General features: G+C 41.9%; 1 protein-coding gene and 1 long non-coding RNA gene across 4 annotated transcripts in view; one reads left to right on the forward strand and one right to left on the reverse strand.

Annotated features, from left to right (window-relative positions):
- The window catches only part of LOC144688751 (procathepsin L-like), a 45,230-nt gene that overhangs the window by 15,101 nt on the left and 11,780 nt on the right, over positions 1–18,349 (forward strand). Inside the window, exons 1-3 of one of the 2 annotated variants that reach the window (XM_078555665.1) lie at positions 2,398–2,471; positions 13,788–13,913; positions 14,353–14,475. In XM_078555665.1, the coding sequence (XP_078411791.1) occupies positions 13,788–13,913; positions 14,353–14,475 (249 nt within the window). In that variant the 5' untranslated portion in view covers positions 2,398–2,471. Of the gene's footprint in view, positions 1–2,397; positions 2,472–13,787; positions 13,914–14,352; positions 14,476–18,349 lie in introns of those variants that run through there. The other variant, XM_078555664.1, reaches the window with a different exon arrangement.
- LOC144688757 (uncharacterized) overlaps positions 5,261–18,349 on the reverse strand; it is a 41,139-nt gene continuing 28,050 nt past the window's right edge. Inside the window, exons 4-5 of one of the 2 annotated variants that reach the window (XR_013578476.1) lie at positions 10,690–10,832; positions 5,261–7,621 (exon numbers count right to left, since the gene is read on the reverse strand). This is a non-coding gene — a long non-coding RNA (uncharacterized LOC144688757). Of the gene's footprint in view, positions 7,622–10,338; positions 10,833–18,349 lie in introns of those variants that run through there. The other variant, XR_013578475.1, reaches the window with a different exon arrangement.

Here is an 18,349-nt window from a genome sequence, read left to right on the forward strand (position 1 = left end):
ATAATGCAGAAATTTGACATTTCCGAAGAATTTGCTCACAGTACACCATTAAAAAAAGTTCCACCTCTAAGAGGGTTTAACCTTTTGAGGGGTTTTGAACAGTGATATTACAGCATAAAAGGGATGTTTAGAATAGTTCAGTGATTTCTAAATATTGTCATCTGCAGGGACTTTAACAGCATACCCTTTGGAGAAGCAAAGAATCGCTGGCAGCAATTCCTGCCTTTAACTGTGTATGTCTGGGTACCAGAAGTTGCTGTAGGTTTCACAGTTGTAATGATGGTGAATATTGATCACTTTGCATCACTACAACTGCAAAACTCGGGCTCATATTACTACATGAAGCTCTTTTGGTTATTAATAAGATCCCCTCTTTAGCAGCTTCCTTAAGATAATAGTCTGTGGATTTTAAAGCAGACAAACATCTCTGCATTTTTTCATCTGTGGCCATCACTGATGTCCAGCAAATTCTTATTTTTTATCCACACACATGCCACCTTCCAGCATTGGCTACTGGTTAGTGAACAGCAATGGGGCCCAGTGACTGATCTTCTGCTTACTGACCTGGGATACAAACGTCATTACTAAATTTGTCACCGTTTTAACTAGCTCAATGTAGATTGGAGATTGTTTCTAGGCCCAGCCTTGGCTGACAACTCAATTCCATAATGGGAAGAAACATTTACTAACTGGGGCCTGAGGTGCTCCAAATGTTACGGCTTGTAAAAAAAAGAGTCTGTGCATCTTTAACCCAGTTACCAACAAATTTACATTGATCGCAAATGCAGTTGCCATGGTGTTGAAGCGGTTCAAGGTGCTATTAGTGCAGACTTGGACTGTATCTTACCAGTATGGTTTCTGAGTGCAAAGTAGAAAAGCCTTCAGCATTGTTACTGCTCACCTTGGTGATTACAGCAGATATGCACAAATAGGCAAAAGGAAATTCATTATTTGGCAATATCAATTTGATAATTGCTTAAGTGACTGTACGAACAGGAAATGGGGCTTTGTGAAGTTTACACGTTTCATCAGTAAAGTGATGGAAGGATTCAGCAACAGTGTTATCAAGCGGCACTTGCTTAGCAATAACCTGCTCACGGACACTCAAATTGGGTTCCACCAGGATCACTCAACTCCTGACCTCATTACAGCCTTGGTTCAAATATGGTTAAAAGAGCTGAACTCCAGAGGTGAGGTGAGAGTGACTGCCCTTGACATCAAGGCAGCATTTGTCCGAGTGTGACATCAGGGAGCCATAGCAAAACTGGAGTCAGTGGGAATCAGCGAAAACTCTCCGTTAATTGGAGTCATGCCTGGCAGAAAGGAAGATGGTTGTTGTTGTTGGAGGTCAATCACCTCAGTTCCAGGACATCACTGCAGGAGTTCCTCAGGGTAGTGGCCTAGGCCCAAGCATCTTCAGCTGCTTCATCAATGACCCTTCTTCCATCATAAGGTCAGAAGTGGGGATGTGCACTGATGATTGTACAATGTTCAGCACCATTTGTGGCTCCTCAGACGCTGAAGCAATCCATGTCCAAACGCAGGAAAACCTGGATAATATCCAGGCTTGGGCTAACATGTGACAAGTAACATTTGCGCCACACAAGTGCTAGACAATGAGCATCTTTAACAAGACAGAATCTAATGATCGCCCCTTGACATTCAATGGCATTACCATCGTGGAATCTCCCACTATCAAAATCCTGGGGGTTACCATTGACCAGAAACTGAACTGGACTAGCCATATAAATACTGTGGCTACAAGGCAGGTCAGAGGCTAGGAAGCCTGTGGCTAGTAACTCACCTCCTGACTCCTGTCCACCATTTACAAGGCACAAGTCAGGAGTGTGATGAAATACTCCCCACTTGCCTGGATGAGTGCAGCTCCAACAACACTCAAGAAGCTTGACACTATCCAGGACAAAGCAGCCGCTTGATTGGCACCCCATCTACAAACATTCATTCCCTTCACCACCGACAAACAGTAGCAGTAGTGTGTACCACCTACAAGACAGCACCTTCCAAACCCACGACCACTACCATCTAGAAGGAAAGGGGCAGAAGACACATGGGTGCACCACCGCCTGGAAGTTTCCCTCCAAGCCACTCACCATCCTGACTTGGAATATATCTCCATTCCTTCACTGTCATTGGGTCAAAATCCTGGATTTCCCTCCCTAACAGCACTGTGGGTGTACCTACACCACATGGACAGCAGTGCTTCAAGAACGCAGCTGCTCAATTTGGGATGGGCAAAATGCTGGCCCGGCCAGTGACGCTCACATACCATGAATGAATAAAAAAATAGCTGTGCAAGAATGCAGCAAAGTGCAAGGAAGGCAGTGCTGCTAAATTAACGCCTCACTCAATTAGTCATTTTACAAGTTAGTTGAGACTAAGATATGTATAAGTTTCCAGGAAGTCCCACTGCACAGTGAGCTGCAGTATCTGACTGATAAGATCATAGCAAGGTTAGTTTTTAATATTTCTGCTTCTTTCTAATGTTCTATGCTTCAGGAATGTATTTCTTTTTTCCTTCAGCGTCCTATTTTGCTCCAACTTAAAGGCTTTTTAGATCAAATTTGGTGTTTAGCATGATGTAACTTGTCTTCACTATAGATCGTTCTAAATTTGGCACTAGAGATAGAAAGCCTTTCACAATCTCCTTTTACAGCCAATGAAGTACTTTTGGGATGTAGTCACTGCTATAGTGTAGGAAACAGGGTAATCAGTTACACTCAGCAAGGTCCTACAAACAGCAGTGTGATAATGACCAATGTGCTTTGGTGATGTAGTGATAAGTATTGCCCAGGACTCTGGGAAGAACTTTCTTGCTCTTCTCATAGATAGTATCAAGGGATCTTTTACATCCAATTGGGAAGGCAGATGGGATCTTGGTTTAATGTCGCTTCTGAAAAGCAGGACCTGCAAAAGTGCAACATTTCATTAGTACTTCACTGAATTATCAGCTTAGATTTATGATTCATGGGCTTGGGACGATGATCTTCTGTCCGAGATCCAAGAGTGCTACTGGCTGAGCCAAGCTGGCATTATAAATATGTAGAAGTAGTGCATGAAGGATTTAAACAGTTTACTGTGAACGAGTATCTGCAAGGCACAGAAACTAAGTTATGGCAGATGAAAGTATATTAATATGCATAGGAATGGTGCTATGAAACAAAGGTGTTCTTATTTGTTAATTAAGGTGGAGTGCAAGGATATTGAGTGTTGCATTTTCGAAGTAGATTAAATGAGGGACAAACATCTTTGTTGTTGTCATAGATTGACAATGTATTTAACAATGATAAAGAAATGCAGCCTTTGATTTCAGTATAATTTCAAATGGTTTGAATCATATTCTGCAGAAATGATCCTAAAGCAGCCTTGGCCCAGATCAAATGACTAAGTCCAACCCAGATTAATAGGTTTGATTAACAATTGTGTCTGAAACCTTTGAAAAAGGATAGGGTCATTGATTACCTGTCCTGTTTGCAGTGTCTTGTCTCTTCCACTCTCTCTAAATGGTCAGCTGACTGCTTGTCTGACATTCAGTACTCGATAAACAGAAATTTGCACCAATCAAATATTGAGAAGGCTGAAGCCACCATCTTCAATCCCTGCTACAAACTGTGTTCCTTAGCCCCTAACTCCATCCCTCTTCCCTGGCAACCAACTAAGCCTGAACCAGACTGTTTGCAACCCTGATGTTATGTCACAGCTGGCTTTTAGATGAACATCTGACTACATTTCCACCCCATCACTAAGACCGCTATTTCTACCTCAATATCATCACTTGATTGTGTCCTGTCTCAGCTCATCTGCTGCCGAAACCCAAGCTTTTATTACCTCTAGACTTGACTATACGAATGCATTCCTGGCAGGCCTCTCACTTTCTATCCTCTGTAAATTTGAAGTCATACAAACTCTAAGATAGAAGCAAAATATTGCGGATGCTGGAAGTCTGAAACAAAAACAAAAAATGCTGGAAAAACTCAGCAGGTCTAACAGCATCTGAGGAGAGAAAGACAGAGTTAACATTTCTAGTCCCTATGACTCTGAAGAAGAGTCATACGGACTCAAAACGTTAACTCTGTCTTTCTCTCCTCAGATGCTGTTGGACCTCCTGCGTTTTTCCAGCATTTTCTGTTTTTGCGTCATACAAACTCTGCTGCCCATGCCCTGACTTACACCAAGTCTCATTCGCCTACCGCCCTTGTGCTCACTGACCTACATGGCTCCCAGTTAAACAATACTAAAATTCTCGTCCTTATTTTCAACTCCCTCCTTGGCCTTGCCCCTCCCCATCTCTGTAACCTCCTTGAGCCCCACAACTCTGAAACACCTGTTCTCCTCCAATTCTGGCCTCTTGAGCATCACTGTCTTATTCACTCACTTATTGGTGGCTGAGCCTTCAGCTGCCTAGGTCCTAAGCTCTAGATGCCCTCTCTAAATCACGCTTCTCGACCCCTCTTTCTTCTTTTAAGACACCTTAAAAAACCTATGTCTTCGAACAAGCTTTTAGTCATCTGCCCTATTATGTCCTTCTGCGTTCTGTATCAAATTTTCTATTGTAAAATTCCTGTGAAGCATGTTGGGATATTTGATTACTTTAAAGCATTTATAAATACGACTTATGGTTTTCACAGCTTGGTGGCTAGTTAAAGGACTAAAGTGGGCTGGTAGACTCAACAGGGGTGGGTTTCAAATGGAGTTCTTTCAATTATCACTACAACTTTGACAGAAGAGTCGTGGAAACCTCATAAAAAACAACATAAACAGTGTTTGTGCCAATTTTCCAAGGTTTTTGTAGTTCTTTCATTGAAGTTACATTGGACAAACAAGTGTTACCCTGTGGAAATGTGGAGCGAGGACTGCGGTGACTGTGGAAATTCCCTCGACATGCTTTGAGAGAAAGTGAACGGCATTATCACTATTTTGTTTTTTGGTTTTACACTATACTGTCTGTTCACCTGCCTTAAGAAAATCCCTCGTTCATTTTGGAACTTAAGCCTGAGTCTAGTAAAATGGTACATATTCAGTTTCTGTTTTTAAGGAGAATCACAAGAGCACATGATGCTTTACAATGGACAGTGTATGGAGTAAGTGTTCTCCATTGTGATTGTTGGGTCTCACAATGATTTACAAACAGAATGGCTAAGTGAAGAGGGTATTCCCTCCAATCCTGCAACTACCACATAGGCCAGTTGAAGAGGAGAAATTACAATCCCCAATCACATAGTGACTACAGAAACTCAGGCTTCCTTTAACCGGTTTTATTCAAGCATATGCAAGGGAGCCGCAATCATTCCTAAGAATGAAGACCCAGCTCCCAGATTGATTACATTTCATTACTTTTGTACTTTTTCTTATCACAATACATTTGAGCACATTTGAATACATCCAATCGGTAACCGACACACAGGTATCATGTTAAAACTATCCTATTGAGTACATAAACATGTGATTTTGCTAACCAATTATTCTAAAGGTTGTATACATAATTATATTATCCAGTCAAAACTAAAACACGTTCGCAAAGACCTTGATTCTCATAACTCAGAACTGTTTGTGTTTCATCAAAGCCCCCTCTTTGTCTATTGTATGTCTTCCCATATCTAAGCTAAAACCATCTGCCCCTTCCCTATGTGAGAGGGGAGTACAAGTAATCTATTTTATGTCCTCCTTGTGTCTTCAGCCTGACTCTCAAGGCTGTGCAATGTTCATCTGGTAATCGTCAACTCTTAATATGCTTAGCAGCCATGTCTGCCTGGAGATTTTAAGTGTCCTTCGGTAAATTCTTACAGTGTTCTCTTTTAGCATTTTTAATTTTCCCCTAACACTCCCCCCTTTTGGCCCTTGGCAAAGCCCAAGCTGGCCACACCTTAAGTTGAGAATTCCTCTTCTGGTCCTTCGGGTGGCCAGTCGTCCAGACCGCCAGAGGAATCCTAAACCACCTGGCTGTACAACATAACTTTCCCTTTTCCTGTCCTCCCCCTTGAAGTATGCATAGGTCTGGGAATTGATGCACACCTTTGGTCTGTGCCTGGAGAGTCCCTTTTCAGGTTTTTTGTTGGTAGCACAAAGTAAGTCCCCATAAAGGAACTCAGCCATTGAGTTGAGGAAGCACCATTGCCTTAAATGCTTCCTGAATTGGTAAAGCGGTGAATGTAACTTTGCTTGTGTTTGTAAATACCTCCAGCGTTTTACATGAGCACACAATGTAATTTCTTGATTCTGAACAACAATCTCTAGTACTCATCAGTACCTTGTCTTTTACATAGGATATATATCCACATAGCCCTACACGGAATACCATCCCCCCTTTATCTACTCCTAGGGACTCGAACCTATAGCTGTTCAGGAAAGCCCCTTTTGGATGATGTTCTTGGGGAATGGCCATGATAAATTTTATAACTCCATCCTCTCCTCCATCTTGGGGTTGTGTAATTACCAATTCCTGCTGCTCCTTGTGTAAATTTATGAGGTTTAATTGGTAAACTGACTTGAACATGTGTTCGGGGATTGTTCCGAACCTGATATCTTCAATGTCGGATTTTACCCCATCAATTAAATCTCGTGGCTTGTGATTCGGCTGTGTCTATTATCACGTCTGCAGTCTGCCTAAGAATCCGTAGCAGACCTTCTCCTTGTAGCTCCACGGATGTCAGGGTATATCCTGTCCCGTGCACACTGTAGTGCAGCCCTCGGGCAGTCTCAGCAGCCACCCAGGAGACATAATCATTTAAGTCATAGATTTGACCAGAATTAAGTATGGAATTGGCACTCCCAAATAACCCTCTGATGTCTCATAGTATACTTCTTTTTAACCTAGCCTGTGCTTTTGCTCTAATTCCCGGAACTATTTGAAATTTATAGTCTTTAACTATCCTCTACAGTTGGCTTCTAGCCCATTTTATGGAATTCTGTTGGCTGTGACAAGTAGTATGTAATACTGACAGGAGTCCTGAGACATTGTATGTCACTTCCAGGGAGACCATAGTTACATCATGTAATAATGGTTTTGACTTTCCTATCCTGACTATCCCATCCAGTGGTTGGCGGGGGGGCATTGAGTGGGTCTTTGATAGCCACACGTAGTCAAAGTAAAACATTGTGTATCATAACAATCATGCCTATCTATTACATATTTACATGTTTCTTGACAATATTGTCCCTCAAAACCCAGTTCCCGAACAAAGGGAAGCAGGTCTGTCCATCCAGCGGTCACATTAATCTCTTGATGCATCCAAATGCTTGTTGATGAAAAACTGGGAGGAGGCGTGTACATTCTACATCCCCCATATCACCAATCTAGTCCAGTTCTCGTTGTTACACTCGAGTGGTGTTAGCTGGACTGGCTGCCCTGGTGCTGTTAAATGTAACGTACTCTTACAACTTTTGATGTGATTACACGTGGGGGTCCTGTTCCCAATTGTTCATTTGATGTGTCCATGTAGTGACTTGATCCGTAATCCAGATGTTGGTCTTTCTTATCCATTCCCCACTTCCTCCTTGGGGAAGTAGTATGTACTGCCCAGGGTGAAGGCAGATATCATTATTGACTTTGACCGTTGGTACTTGCATTGCCAGTGCTGACACGCCCATAGCCAGGATCATGGACCTGTGGAAACATTAACATTGGCTCCCGTTGTCTGGGTTACCGCTTGGTGATTCATCATATATCTTTAACTGTGTGTAATGCCTCCATTTATTTCTCATTTTCATATCTACAAGTGCGCACGTATCACCTGTCATAATTACCTCATATGGTCCATGCCACCTGGGGCAAACCCTGTTCGCTCAGGGCTCATCCTGACCATCATCTTATTCCCCACTTGGGGTGTCCGTTGTTGCTCTTTGGATTTGCCTGTTTCCATATCCTTAATCATCTGTCAGTCCCTAACTTCCTCTCTCAACTCATGTAATTGCTTACTTAATTCCCTTACATAGTCTCTTATTTTTCCTTTCAGTGGCCCCACATTTCCTCCTCCCACTATAATGCCTTCAGGTAATTGCATGGCCCTTCCTGTTATCAATTCAATGGGGTGAACCTGGTGGTCCTATTTGGTGTAGCCCTAAGGCGTATCAGAATGTTGGGCAATAGTGTGGCCCAGCTGTTCCCTGTCTCCTGAATTGCTTTGGTTACAGATGTTTTTAAAGTTCAATTCATCCTTTCCACCATCCCTGAACTCTGGAGGTGGTAAGGAGTATGGAATTTCTGTTTAACCTCCATAAGATGACACATTTCTTTAATGACTCTCCCTGTGAAATGAGTTCCCTGATCTGAATCCATTTGGGTAGGCACCCTACTCCTTCTAGTTTACTATCTCCTGCTGCTGTCTCATGTCGGACCTCAATTCCTTTAGCTGTCTACACAACTCTACAATGCACCTTCTTATCCTATCTTTCAATGGCTCACTAGCCGCTTAACTCTGCCTGTCATCAGGGGGTTAATCCTGTGGTCTTACTCTTTAGGCCATATTAACTATTCCATGTCAACGGGGATCTCTGTCTCTAGATCTTTGCTTAACTTCCCCTGTGCGGTTCCAATGTCTCAGTTGATGGCCAGATTATCAAATTCATTTCCCTTAAAGCAGTTTGAACATTATGTCCTCTTTCCCTACTTTCCTCATACCATTTTACACATGCAACAGCACCATCTTATCTCGTTCAGGTTGTCTGGAGAGATTTTACAGTCCAATAAAGTATTCTCATAACAATTTTAAAACAGAAATCAGCCATTGACATGTTTTGCTTCCTTATCTTCTTCTCAAACAACAGCTTATTGTGTCAAAAGTAACCTACTAAATTATGTCTGACCCTTTTTTTTTAGCATTATCCCAGATTCATTAACTCAACCAAAAATTGGATTTCTGCCAAACTTTGTCAAGGTCTTGAGCTTAACTTCACATTTTGGGAACAGACTTACAAATACAAAAGCTTGCAGCATTTGAATTAGTGCCAATTGTTGTCAAACCTTTTAAAATGAAAATTCCCTTTTGAGAACTTTATCAAGAACCAAACCTCAAAATTTTAAACTTTGTAAGAACTGTAATTTACACTATCAAAATTAAAACAACCTCTTTTTCACATGTAATGATTTGTATCCAGATTAGAATTCCTATATGTTTATCGACACATTCTTTATCTTTGGATAGCATCCTTGTTATTCAAAGTAACCTGTTAAATTACACTGCACTTTACCTCTCAAGATTGTCCCAAATTCAAATAACAGTGCTTTTGGAATGCAGATTTCCTTTAATATTTAATTCATCTCTTCAAAAGAAACCCGTTTTTATCCATTGGAACCACCTAGACTGTGTGTTTATGTCTTTTGGTTATCCTAGAATCCTTTTGAATTTCAGATAATTTTTTCCCCTCAGAATTTTAGAAAACCAACTCGTATGTATCAATCCCTATCAGCTTGGAAGCTGGTGATGAGGGTTATTCCCTACTAGTCTGCAAGGGGGTGGTACAAGGGTTGGTTCATCTCAAACAAAGGCAAGCCCTGTTTTATCTTTACAATATCTTCAAATTGCGATTTTTGCCAGAAATCTCAACTCAAATCTTATACTCAAAACTTTGGAATGTTTGAGTATACTTTTCCTTTAATCTAATATGGGGCTTTCGACTCTAAAGTGCTCAACTACACACCCAAAAGCCAATTCAGGGAAGAAAACACATTAAAGTTCACATACAAATGCTTCCTTGCACACAAACACCTATGTAAAGGTATGTATTTATATTCCTATAATATTGAACTTAACTCTAAATGAAGCTTTAAGTGGCAGTGGGGGAATAAAGGGATCTTGGCGGCTCCACCTATAGGGACAATCAAACTGACTGAAGCTCATACTGCTGCTGCCTTTCACTGCTCATTAACCCCCTAGGGGTACCTCTCTCTCTCTTCAGCACAAACAGCTCTTGAAACTTAGATCAATTCCTTTCTTTTAAATTACAAAAATTCAGTAGGGGACATTTCAGGTCCCCTGCTGCTGCAACCAGCGCAACTTCCCCGAGATTTTTCTGTACTAGTTTAGTTTGTTGCAGATACAGACTCAGAATGAGTACTGTAGTTTTGTCAGTTTTATCTTTAGTCTGAGCTCGCCACCATTCCTTGGATCGTAACGGTGGGTCACTCAGCTGCCAACCTTATTGTTTCATTTTGCTGATCAGCTTTCTATGCGTCCTAGCGAGGTGAAGGGACATGGTTCCTTCACCTCCGCATTTTGCAACGAACTCGAGTTCATCCTTCTCAGTCATACTCACATTCACACATACCCACACTAAAACAGAGACCCTCACTGCCCCACAATAACCAGGACTCGTTCGCCCCACAATAACCAGGACTTGTTCGCCCCACAATTGTCCACCTGAGTCTCCCTGGCCTAAACGTTCGGATTCGCCCTGTTAGACCTCTGTTTTAGACTGATGCGAACAAACGGAGAGTATCTTTCAAAAAAAAAAATACTCACCAGATCATTGTTCCGCCTTCACAGAGGTCCAGGCAAATCCTGCCGACTACGTCAATTGAAGAGGGTATTCCCTCCAATCCTGCAACTATCACATTGGCCAGTTGAAGAGGAGAAATTACAATTCCCAATCCCCCTAACAAAACCATTATTGATTGTTGTAAAGACCCATCAGGTTCACTAATATCCTTTAGGGAAGGAAATCTGCCATCCTTACCTGGTCTGAGCTACATGTGACTCCAGACACACAGCAATTTGGTTAACTCTTAGCTGCTGTCTGAAATGGCTGAGCAAGCCACTTGGTTCAGGGCCAATTAGGGATGGGCAACAAATGCCGGCCTTCCCAGCAAAACCCACGTCCTGTGAAAGAATAAAGAAACAAAAAGAAACCTGCATCCTTATTCTGAGTTTGAGTCAGTGCAGTCCGAATGTTAACCTTAAATAAAATGTAAGGATTCTATCTTTTGATTTTACAATTACAGAGACTCCTTCGCATTGTTAAACAGTTCTTTTATTTATACTACACCATTTAGTCAAGCCTGGCAATTGCATTCTCCAGGTGGCATTTCTATTGGAACAATATTCACCAGAAGGTATTTGATCATCTCTGCTGTCACTCATCCCAATAACCCATTTGCACTATTCCAAAGCAGATAATTTTACAGCTCTTTTTAAAGTAGTTTATGCACACATTGCTTTGTTGGTGGCCTCTTCTAATGGTTCAGTGCTTTGTAAGGAAATCTTTGAACCTTCCAAGTTGTTATCCACTTAGGTCGCACATTGAGTTTGGTACTAAAGAGTGGTTTATCCATCTGGTTTCACTTCAAAAGTAAACCGGTTAATGGTGGCCACAGGTGAAGATGGTACAGAAGCCCTCTCTCTTCCTCCCAGGTCTCAGCTTCGGCTCACTGTCAGCACTCTTGCCTCTGAGACAGAAGGTTGCGGATTCAAGCCCCACTTGCATAACCTAGTCTGACACTTCAGTTCAGTACTCAGGGAGTACTGCACTGTCAGAGTTACTATCCCCTGGATAAAACTTCAAACCACATCCCTAACTGCCTCTCAGTTTGATGTAAAAGATCCCATGGCACTTTTCAAAGAAGAGTATAGGTGGTGCCCTGATGCAAACATTTATCCCTCAATCATCACCACTAAAAACAGTTTATCTGGTCACTTACCTCATTACTGTTTGTGGGGCTTTGCTCTAAACAAATTGGTTCCCATATTCCTCAACATTATAACATTGACTACACTTCATTAGCTGTGATGGGCTTTGGGATATCCTGAAGTTATGAAATTGCACGTTGTTTCTTCTTTCTCATAACTTATTTTTCTCATTTTCCATCATTCATACAATTTACAGACACTTCAAACTCAAACCTGAAATTATCTAATGATTTCTTGACTCACTTAAATGTCTCAGGTTTTCTTCAATTTTGCTCTTGGGTTTCTCAAGAAATAAAATCTGACTTGAAAATGTCACCTCATGGAATATTTACTCAACTACATTATAAATGTCAAAAACCCACAGCCATTATTACACAAACCACCCACTGCTAGTTTTTCAAACTAAGGCAGAGGTCAAAGCTCCAAACAGTGCTCTTTAATTGATCTTGTAGGTGCAGTGGTTTAATTATAAAGAGTTTGTAGAGAATGACTAGGGGTCACTTATTCTGTCCATGTCACTTATTTTTTCCATTATATCTTGGAGCTGTTAATACCATAAAAGGTCTTTTACTTCAATCTTTCTTCAAATTTAATATATTTATTGTCACAATTCCAAACAAATCCACCTCACCACCACCTTCTCAAGGACAATTAGGGTCAGGCGACAAATGCTAGCCTAACCAGTGATACCCACATCCTGTGAAAGAATTTTTTAAAAAAGCCACAACAGTCTGGTTGTTTGTAAGTTCTCTCTTTTGAGTCAGTTGACTATTTGACGCAGTTACAGAAACCTATTAAAAGTCTCCAATCAAAACTACTAAAACAAAACACATAGGAGCTTTGCAAGAACCTCATAAAATAAATTTGACACCAAGCCACATAAGAAGCTATTAGGACAGGTAACCAAAAGCTTGGGCAAAGAGCTAGGTTTTAATGCACGACTTTGCCTGATATGGAGTGTACAAATGCCAACTGAAGGTAATCAGCAAGGTTCCGCAGAAAAATTTCATACTTAAACTTAAAGCTGTGGAGACTCAGGTCAAATCCTGAGTTTGGATAAGATTCCCACTGGACTTCACTATTCCAAAACACTACTGGGTCAGGCTCCAAAATTCGACCCTCTGTAAACTTGTGGTGATTCAAAACTCTGGTGTCCTGTGTCCTTACTCACATCATGTCCCGTTCACCCACCACTCCTGTCCTCACTAACCCACATTCGCTCCCAGTTAAGTACCTCAATTTTGAAATTCTCATTCTTGTTTTCAAATCCCTTCATGGTCTCCCCCTTCCCTATCCCTATTTCCTCAGCCCCACAACCCTCCAATATATCTGCGCTCCTCTGATTCTGGCTTCTTAAGTATCCCTGATTTTAGTTGCTCCACCTTTAGTTGAAGGCCTTCAGCTGTCTAGGTCCTAAGCTCTGGAAATCCCTCTAGAAACCCCTCCACCTCTCTTTCATCCTTTAAGACATGCGTCAAAACATACCCCGCTGACCAAGATTTCAGTCACCCGTCCTAATAGCTCTTTACGTGGCTCAGTGCCAAACTCTGTTTTACAATGCTCCTGCGAAGTGCCTTGGGATGTTTTATTATGCTGTGTTATTTAAGTACAAGTTGTTGTTAAAATTGAATAAAAAGAAAAAAGTACTTTTTTAGAGGAGTTACATCAAGCTGGGTGAATATTTGTATGGGGTTCACAGGAGTCAATGTTCAGACCTGCAATGTTTTTGATTTACATAAATGTCAGGTATCTGCCTTCAGCTCAATGGAAGCATCTTCACAGGGCACCTTGCAACTTGGCAGCCTTGGAGAATATATTTATCTTATGGTGTTTACCAGGCTTATTCATTCCCGACAAGGCAAAGAGTCATGCCCATGGTGCGCTTATTCCCCTTCAGGTTACTCTGTAATTTCTGACATACATTGGCTACTAATCTGAGCCTTGGAGATCACTGACTATATTATAACATTCATTGCTCTAGGTTAACAAAGTTTTAATGTACCTAGTTCACATCAATACAAGTAATGTAATGGATGAATCTTTGAAATCAGGGTGTCAGTGTTATTAGTTTTAATAAATGTTAGTATACTACACAGGAATATTGATTAGTCTTGTATCTAACAACCGATATCATCTCTTTGGTAATAGATGATGAAGATCTTTCTTTCTCTGGTGATTTGTATTCTGACTGCAGTCTCTTCACTCACCTTTGACCCTGCATTGGATGAAGATTGGGTGAAATGGATATCACTTCATGGAAAACAGTATGGGAAGGTAAGAAACAGAAAACACGTGAGGTATTCAATTTGGAAAGGGAATCACTCATCTGTTGCTTCTGTTGTTGAAATAAAAAAAGGCCAAAAATCTCATCCAATCCATAAAACCCTCACAATTAGGTCCAGATGCTTTCTATCGCTCTGTTGGAGTACAGGGGGTGAAATATAATTCTTTTAAATGAGTATAAGTTAAAAGGTGTACATAATGGTTTTGTTATGTAAAATGAAAGGAAGAAAGACTTTAATGACCTCAGGAAGTCCTACAGCACTTTTTATTCCGATCATATGTTAAGCTAATAATAATGCATTCTGAATCCTTTGAGCAGATAGCTAGCTTGTAATCACTACTAGCTACCTCTATGTTCGTGTTGGATCTGTCAAATTTTCAGGAGTCTTGGTTATAAAACTGATATTTTTTCTCGTGTTTTTACAATTAGAATGAAGAAAATTGGAAGAGAATAATATGGGAGAAGAACCTCAAAAAAATTAAACATCATAACCTGGAGCATTCAATGGGCAAACACACATTTCGCGTGGAGATGAATCACTTTGGTGATATGGTGAGTCTCAGACACAAAGTGACTATTTCTGTCAGTCTCACCCTACTTTCAGTTCCAGTTTGACTTAGCTTGTAGTACTTTTTTGATATAGAGGTTTGTGAGATTAAAAGAATGCTACACTCTGCGAGGTTCTGATTTTTTGATGAGATATTAAACACATTCACCCACTCAGGTGGATGTAAAAGGTTTCATGGCACTTTTCAAAGAGGAGCTAGAAATTCTCCCAATGAGCTGGTCAACATTCTTCCAACAACTAACACCATCAAAAACAAAGTAGCTGGTCAGTCATTCATTTGTTGTTTGGGGGAACTTGTTGTTTACAACATGTTCCCCCAATTGGCTGCTACTATTAAGCACCAGATAACAATCACTATACCTCAAAGTAGTTCTTTGGTTGTGAAGTGTTTTGGTGTGTTCTAAGGGCATGAAGAAACATTACGTAAGTACAATCTAAGTTCTTTCTTCAGTGGTCAACTAGAATGGCTCATAGAAATCATTCTGAACTATCCTCTAAATTATGCTAATGAGCAAATCCAATATGATATAGAATTATGTTAATTGTGAATTTTAAACTAACACGACACCACATGACAGGTTCAATTTATCCTTCCAGAATACCAATTACATGGTATTCCCAAAAATCTTAAAATATCATCTGTCTGAAATACTCTTTGCAATCTCTTTGGCAGCCTTCCATAAGGACATAAGAAACAGTAGGAGTAGGCCATTTGGCCCTTAGAGACTTCTCCACCATTCAATAAGATTATGACTGAATTAATTGTGGCCTTAATTCCACTTTCCTGGCTTCCCCCGTAACCCTTGACTCCCTTGTCGACCAAAAATCTGTCTAACTCAGCCCTGAATATATTCAATTACCCAGCCTCCACTGCTCCCTGGGATAGAGAATTCCAAAGCTTAACAAAACTCAAAGAAGAAATTCCTCCTCATCTTCAGCTTAAATGGGAGACCCCTTATTTTGAAACTGTGCCTCCTAGCTCTAGATCCTCCCATGATCGTGAGATGACGATTAGTGGCATGATGGTCAACTCTGTGTTAAACATTGCCTGCTGTGACTCAGGAGCCCCACTCTAGCATGGCAGTCTCTGCCACATTTGCCGTGGAGGAAGACAGTGGGTTGAGAAGGTGCAGCCTTCCCTGGCCTCTGTTTTCTTTGGGTCCTCTTCTCAGCCAACTGATCGCGCCTTTCCTCCTCACCTCTTCCAATACCTCTCCATACAGTAAGCCTCCAGAGGTCACAGCTATCAGTGACTGTCTCCCAGTTGGTTGCTTCAATGTCCACTATCATCATATCTTATGGAGGTATAGATGTCCAGTAGGTTGTGACCCAATGATCAGTTCCCGTACAGAAGATCTTTGGGTATACGGCCATCATCCATCTGATGAAGGCTGAGGCAACCCGGATATCGTTGACTTAACATTGAGTGCATGCTGATGGAATTAGCATATTCCAGGACCTCCAGTGACCTTATCCTGCCAAGAGATGCCAAGGATACGTCTGAGACAGCAAAGGTACTAACTGTTCTGCCTTCTTTTCTCCCTGGCATATATTGTCCAGGTCTCACTGCTGCAGGTTTGCTTGACTCGCTATTTGGTGTTCTCAGTCAGTTTGCTGTTGTTCCACACTTACTCAGCTTGGAGATAACAGCTGTAGCTTTTGCAATGCGCGTATTGAATGCAGTATCAAGTGAAGTTTACTGGTGATTGTGGAACCGGAAATGTGAAGTTATCAACAATCTCCAGAGTCATGTTGTCAATGCTGATTGGTGGTATGGCAACATCCTGGTCATGGACATTTGATGCTGATGGTCAGACCAAACTCTTTAAAGGCATGAGAGTGTCTGTGCATTTGCTGCAGAAAGTGACCCTCAGTATGGAATGCTGGTGCAGCATCATCAGTGTAGAGCAACTCTCTCATGAGGCAATATCCGATGTGTAACGGCAGCCTTTAAGTCAAGCATCTAATTCATCCCTGAACTAGATAACAGATCATGGCAGAATTTGAACTTACTGCTCCAGATCACAAGTCCAGTAATTTAAAAAAAAATTCATTTACGGGACATGAGCTTTGCTGACGAGGCCAGGATTTATTGCCCATCCCTACTTGCCCTTGAGAAGGCGGTGGAGAGCTGCCTTCTTGAACTGCTGCAGTCCCTGTGGTGTAGGTATACCCACAGTGCTGTTAGGGAGGGAGTTCCGGGATTTTGACCCTAGGAACGGTGATATATTTCCAAGTCAGGATGGTGAGTGACTTGGAGGGGAACTTCCAGGTGTGACATTCCCATGTAATTGCTGCCCTTGTCCTTCTAGATAGCAATGGTCGTGGGTTTGGAAGGTGCTACCTAAGGAGCCTTGGTGAGTTATTGCAGTGCATCTTGTAGATGGTACACACTGCTGCCACTGTGCACCAGTGGTGAAGGGAGTGAATGTTTATGGATGGGGTGCCAACCAAGCAGGCTGCTTTATCCTGGATGATGTCAAGCCTCTTGAGTGTTGTTGGATCTGCACTCATCCAGGCAAGTGAAGAATATTCCATCACTCTCCTGACTTGTGCCTTGTAGATGGTGGACAGGCTTTGGAGAGTCAGGAGGTGCGTTACTTGCCACAGGATTCCTAGCCTCTGACCTGCTCTTGTAGCCACAATATTTATATGGCTAGTTCAGTTCAGCTTCTGGTCAATGGTAGCCCCCAGGATGTTGATAGTGGGGGATTCAGTGATGGTAATGCCATTGAGCATCAAGGAGCAATAGTTAGATTCTCTCTTGTTGGAGATGGTCATTGCCTGGCTCTTATGTGGTGTAAATGTTACTTGCCACTTGTCAGCCCAAGCCTGGATATTGTCCAGGTCTTGCTGCACTTGGACATGGATTGCTTCGGTATCTGCGGAGTCACAAATGGTGCTGAATATTGTGCAATCATCAGCGAACACCCCCACTTCTGACTTTATGATGGAAGGAAGGTCATTGATGAAGCAGCAGAAGATGGTAGGGACACTACTCTGAGGAACTCCAGCAATGATGTCCTGGAACTGAGACGATTGACCTTCAATAACCATAACCAGCTTCCTTTGTGCTAGATATGACTCCAACCAGGGGAGAGTTTTCCTCCTGATTCCCATTGACTCCAATTTTGCTAGGGTTCCTTAATGTCACACTCAGCCAAATGCTGCCTTGATGTTAAGGGCAGTCACTCTCACCTCACCTCTGGAGTTCAGCTTTTTTGTCCATGTTTGAGCCAAGGCTGTAATGACGCCAGAAGCTGAGTGACCCTGGGAGAACCCAAACTGAGCGTCAGTGAGCAGGTCATTGCTAAGCAAGTGCTGCTTCATAGCACTGTTGATGACCCCTTCCATCATTTTGCTGATGATCGAGCATAGATTGGAGGGGTGGTAATTAGCAGGGTTGGATTTGTCCTGCTTTGTGTATACAGGACATACCTGGGCAATTTTCCACATCGCCGGGCAGATGCGAGTGTTGTAGCTGTATTGGGACAGCTTGGCGAGGGGCACCGCAAGTTCTGGAGCACAAGCCTTCAGTATTATTGCTGGAATATTGTCAGGGCCCATAGCTTTTGCAGTATCCAGTGCCTTCAGCAGTTTCTTGATATCACGTGGAGTGAATCAAATTGGCTGAAGACTGGCATCTGTGATGTTTGGAACCTCCAGAGGAGGCTGAGATGGATCATCCACTCTGCACTTCTGGCTGAAGATTGTTGCAAATGCTTCAGCCTTATCTTTTGCACTGACGTGTTGGGCTTCTCCATCCTTGAGGATGGGGATATTTATGGAGCATCCTCCTCCAGTGAGTTGTTCAGTTGTCCACCACCATTTACAACTGGATGTGGCAGGACTGCAGAA

The sequence above is a fragment of the Cetorhinus maximus genome, chromosome 13 (assembly GCF_964194155.1).
Source record: "Cetorhinus maximus chromosome 13, sCetMax3.hap1.1, whole genome shotgun sequence".
NCBI classification, from domain to species: Eukaryota; Metazoa; Chordata; class Chondrichthyes; order Lamniformes; family Cetorhinidae; genus Cetorhinus; species Cetorhinus maximus.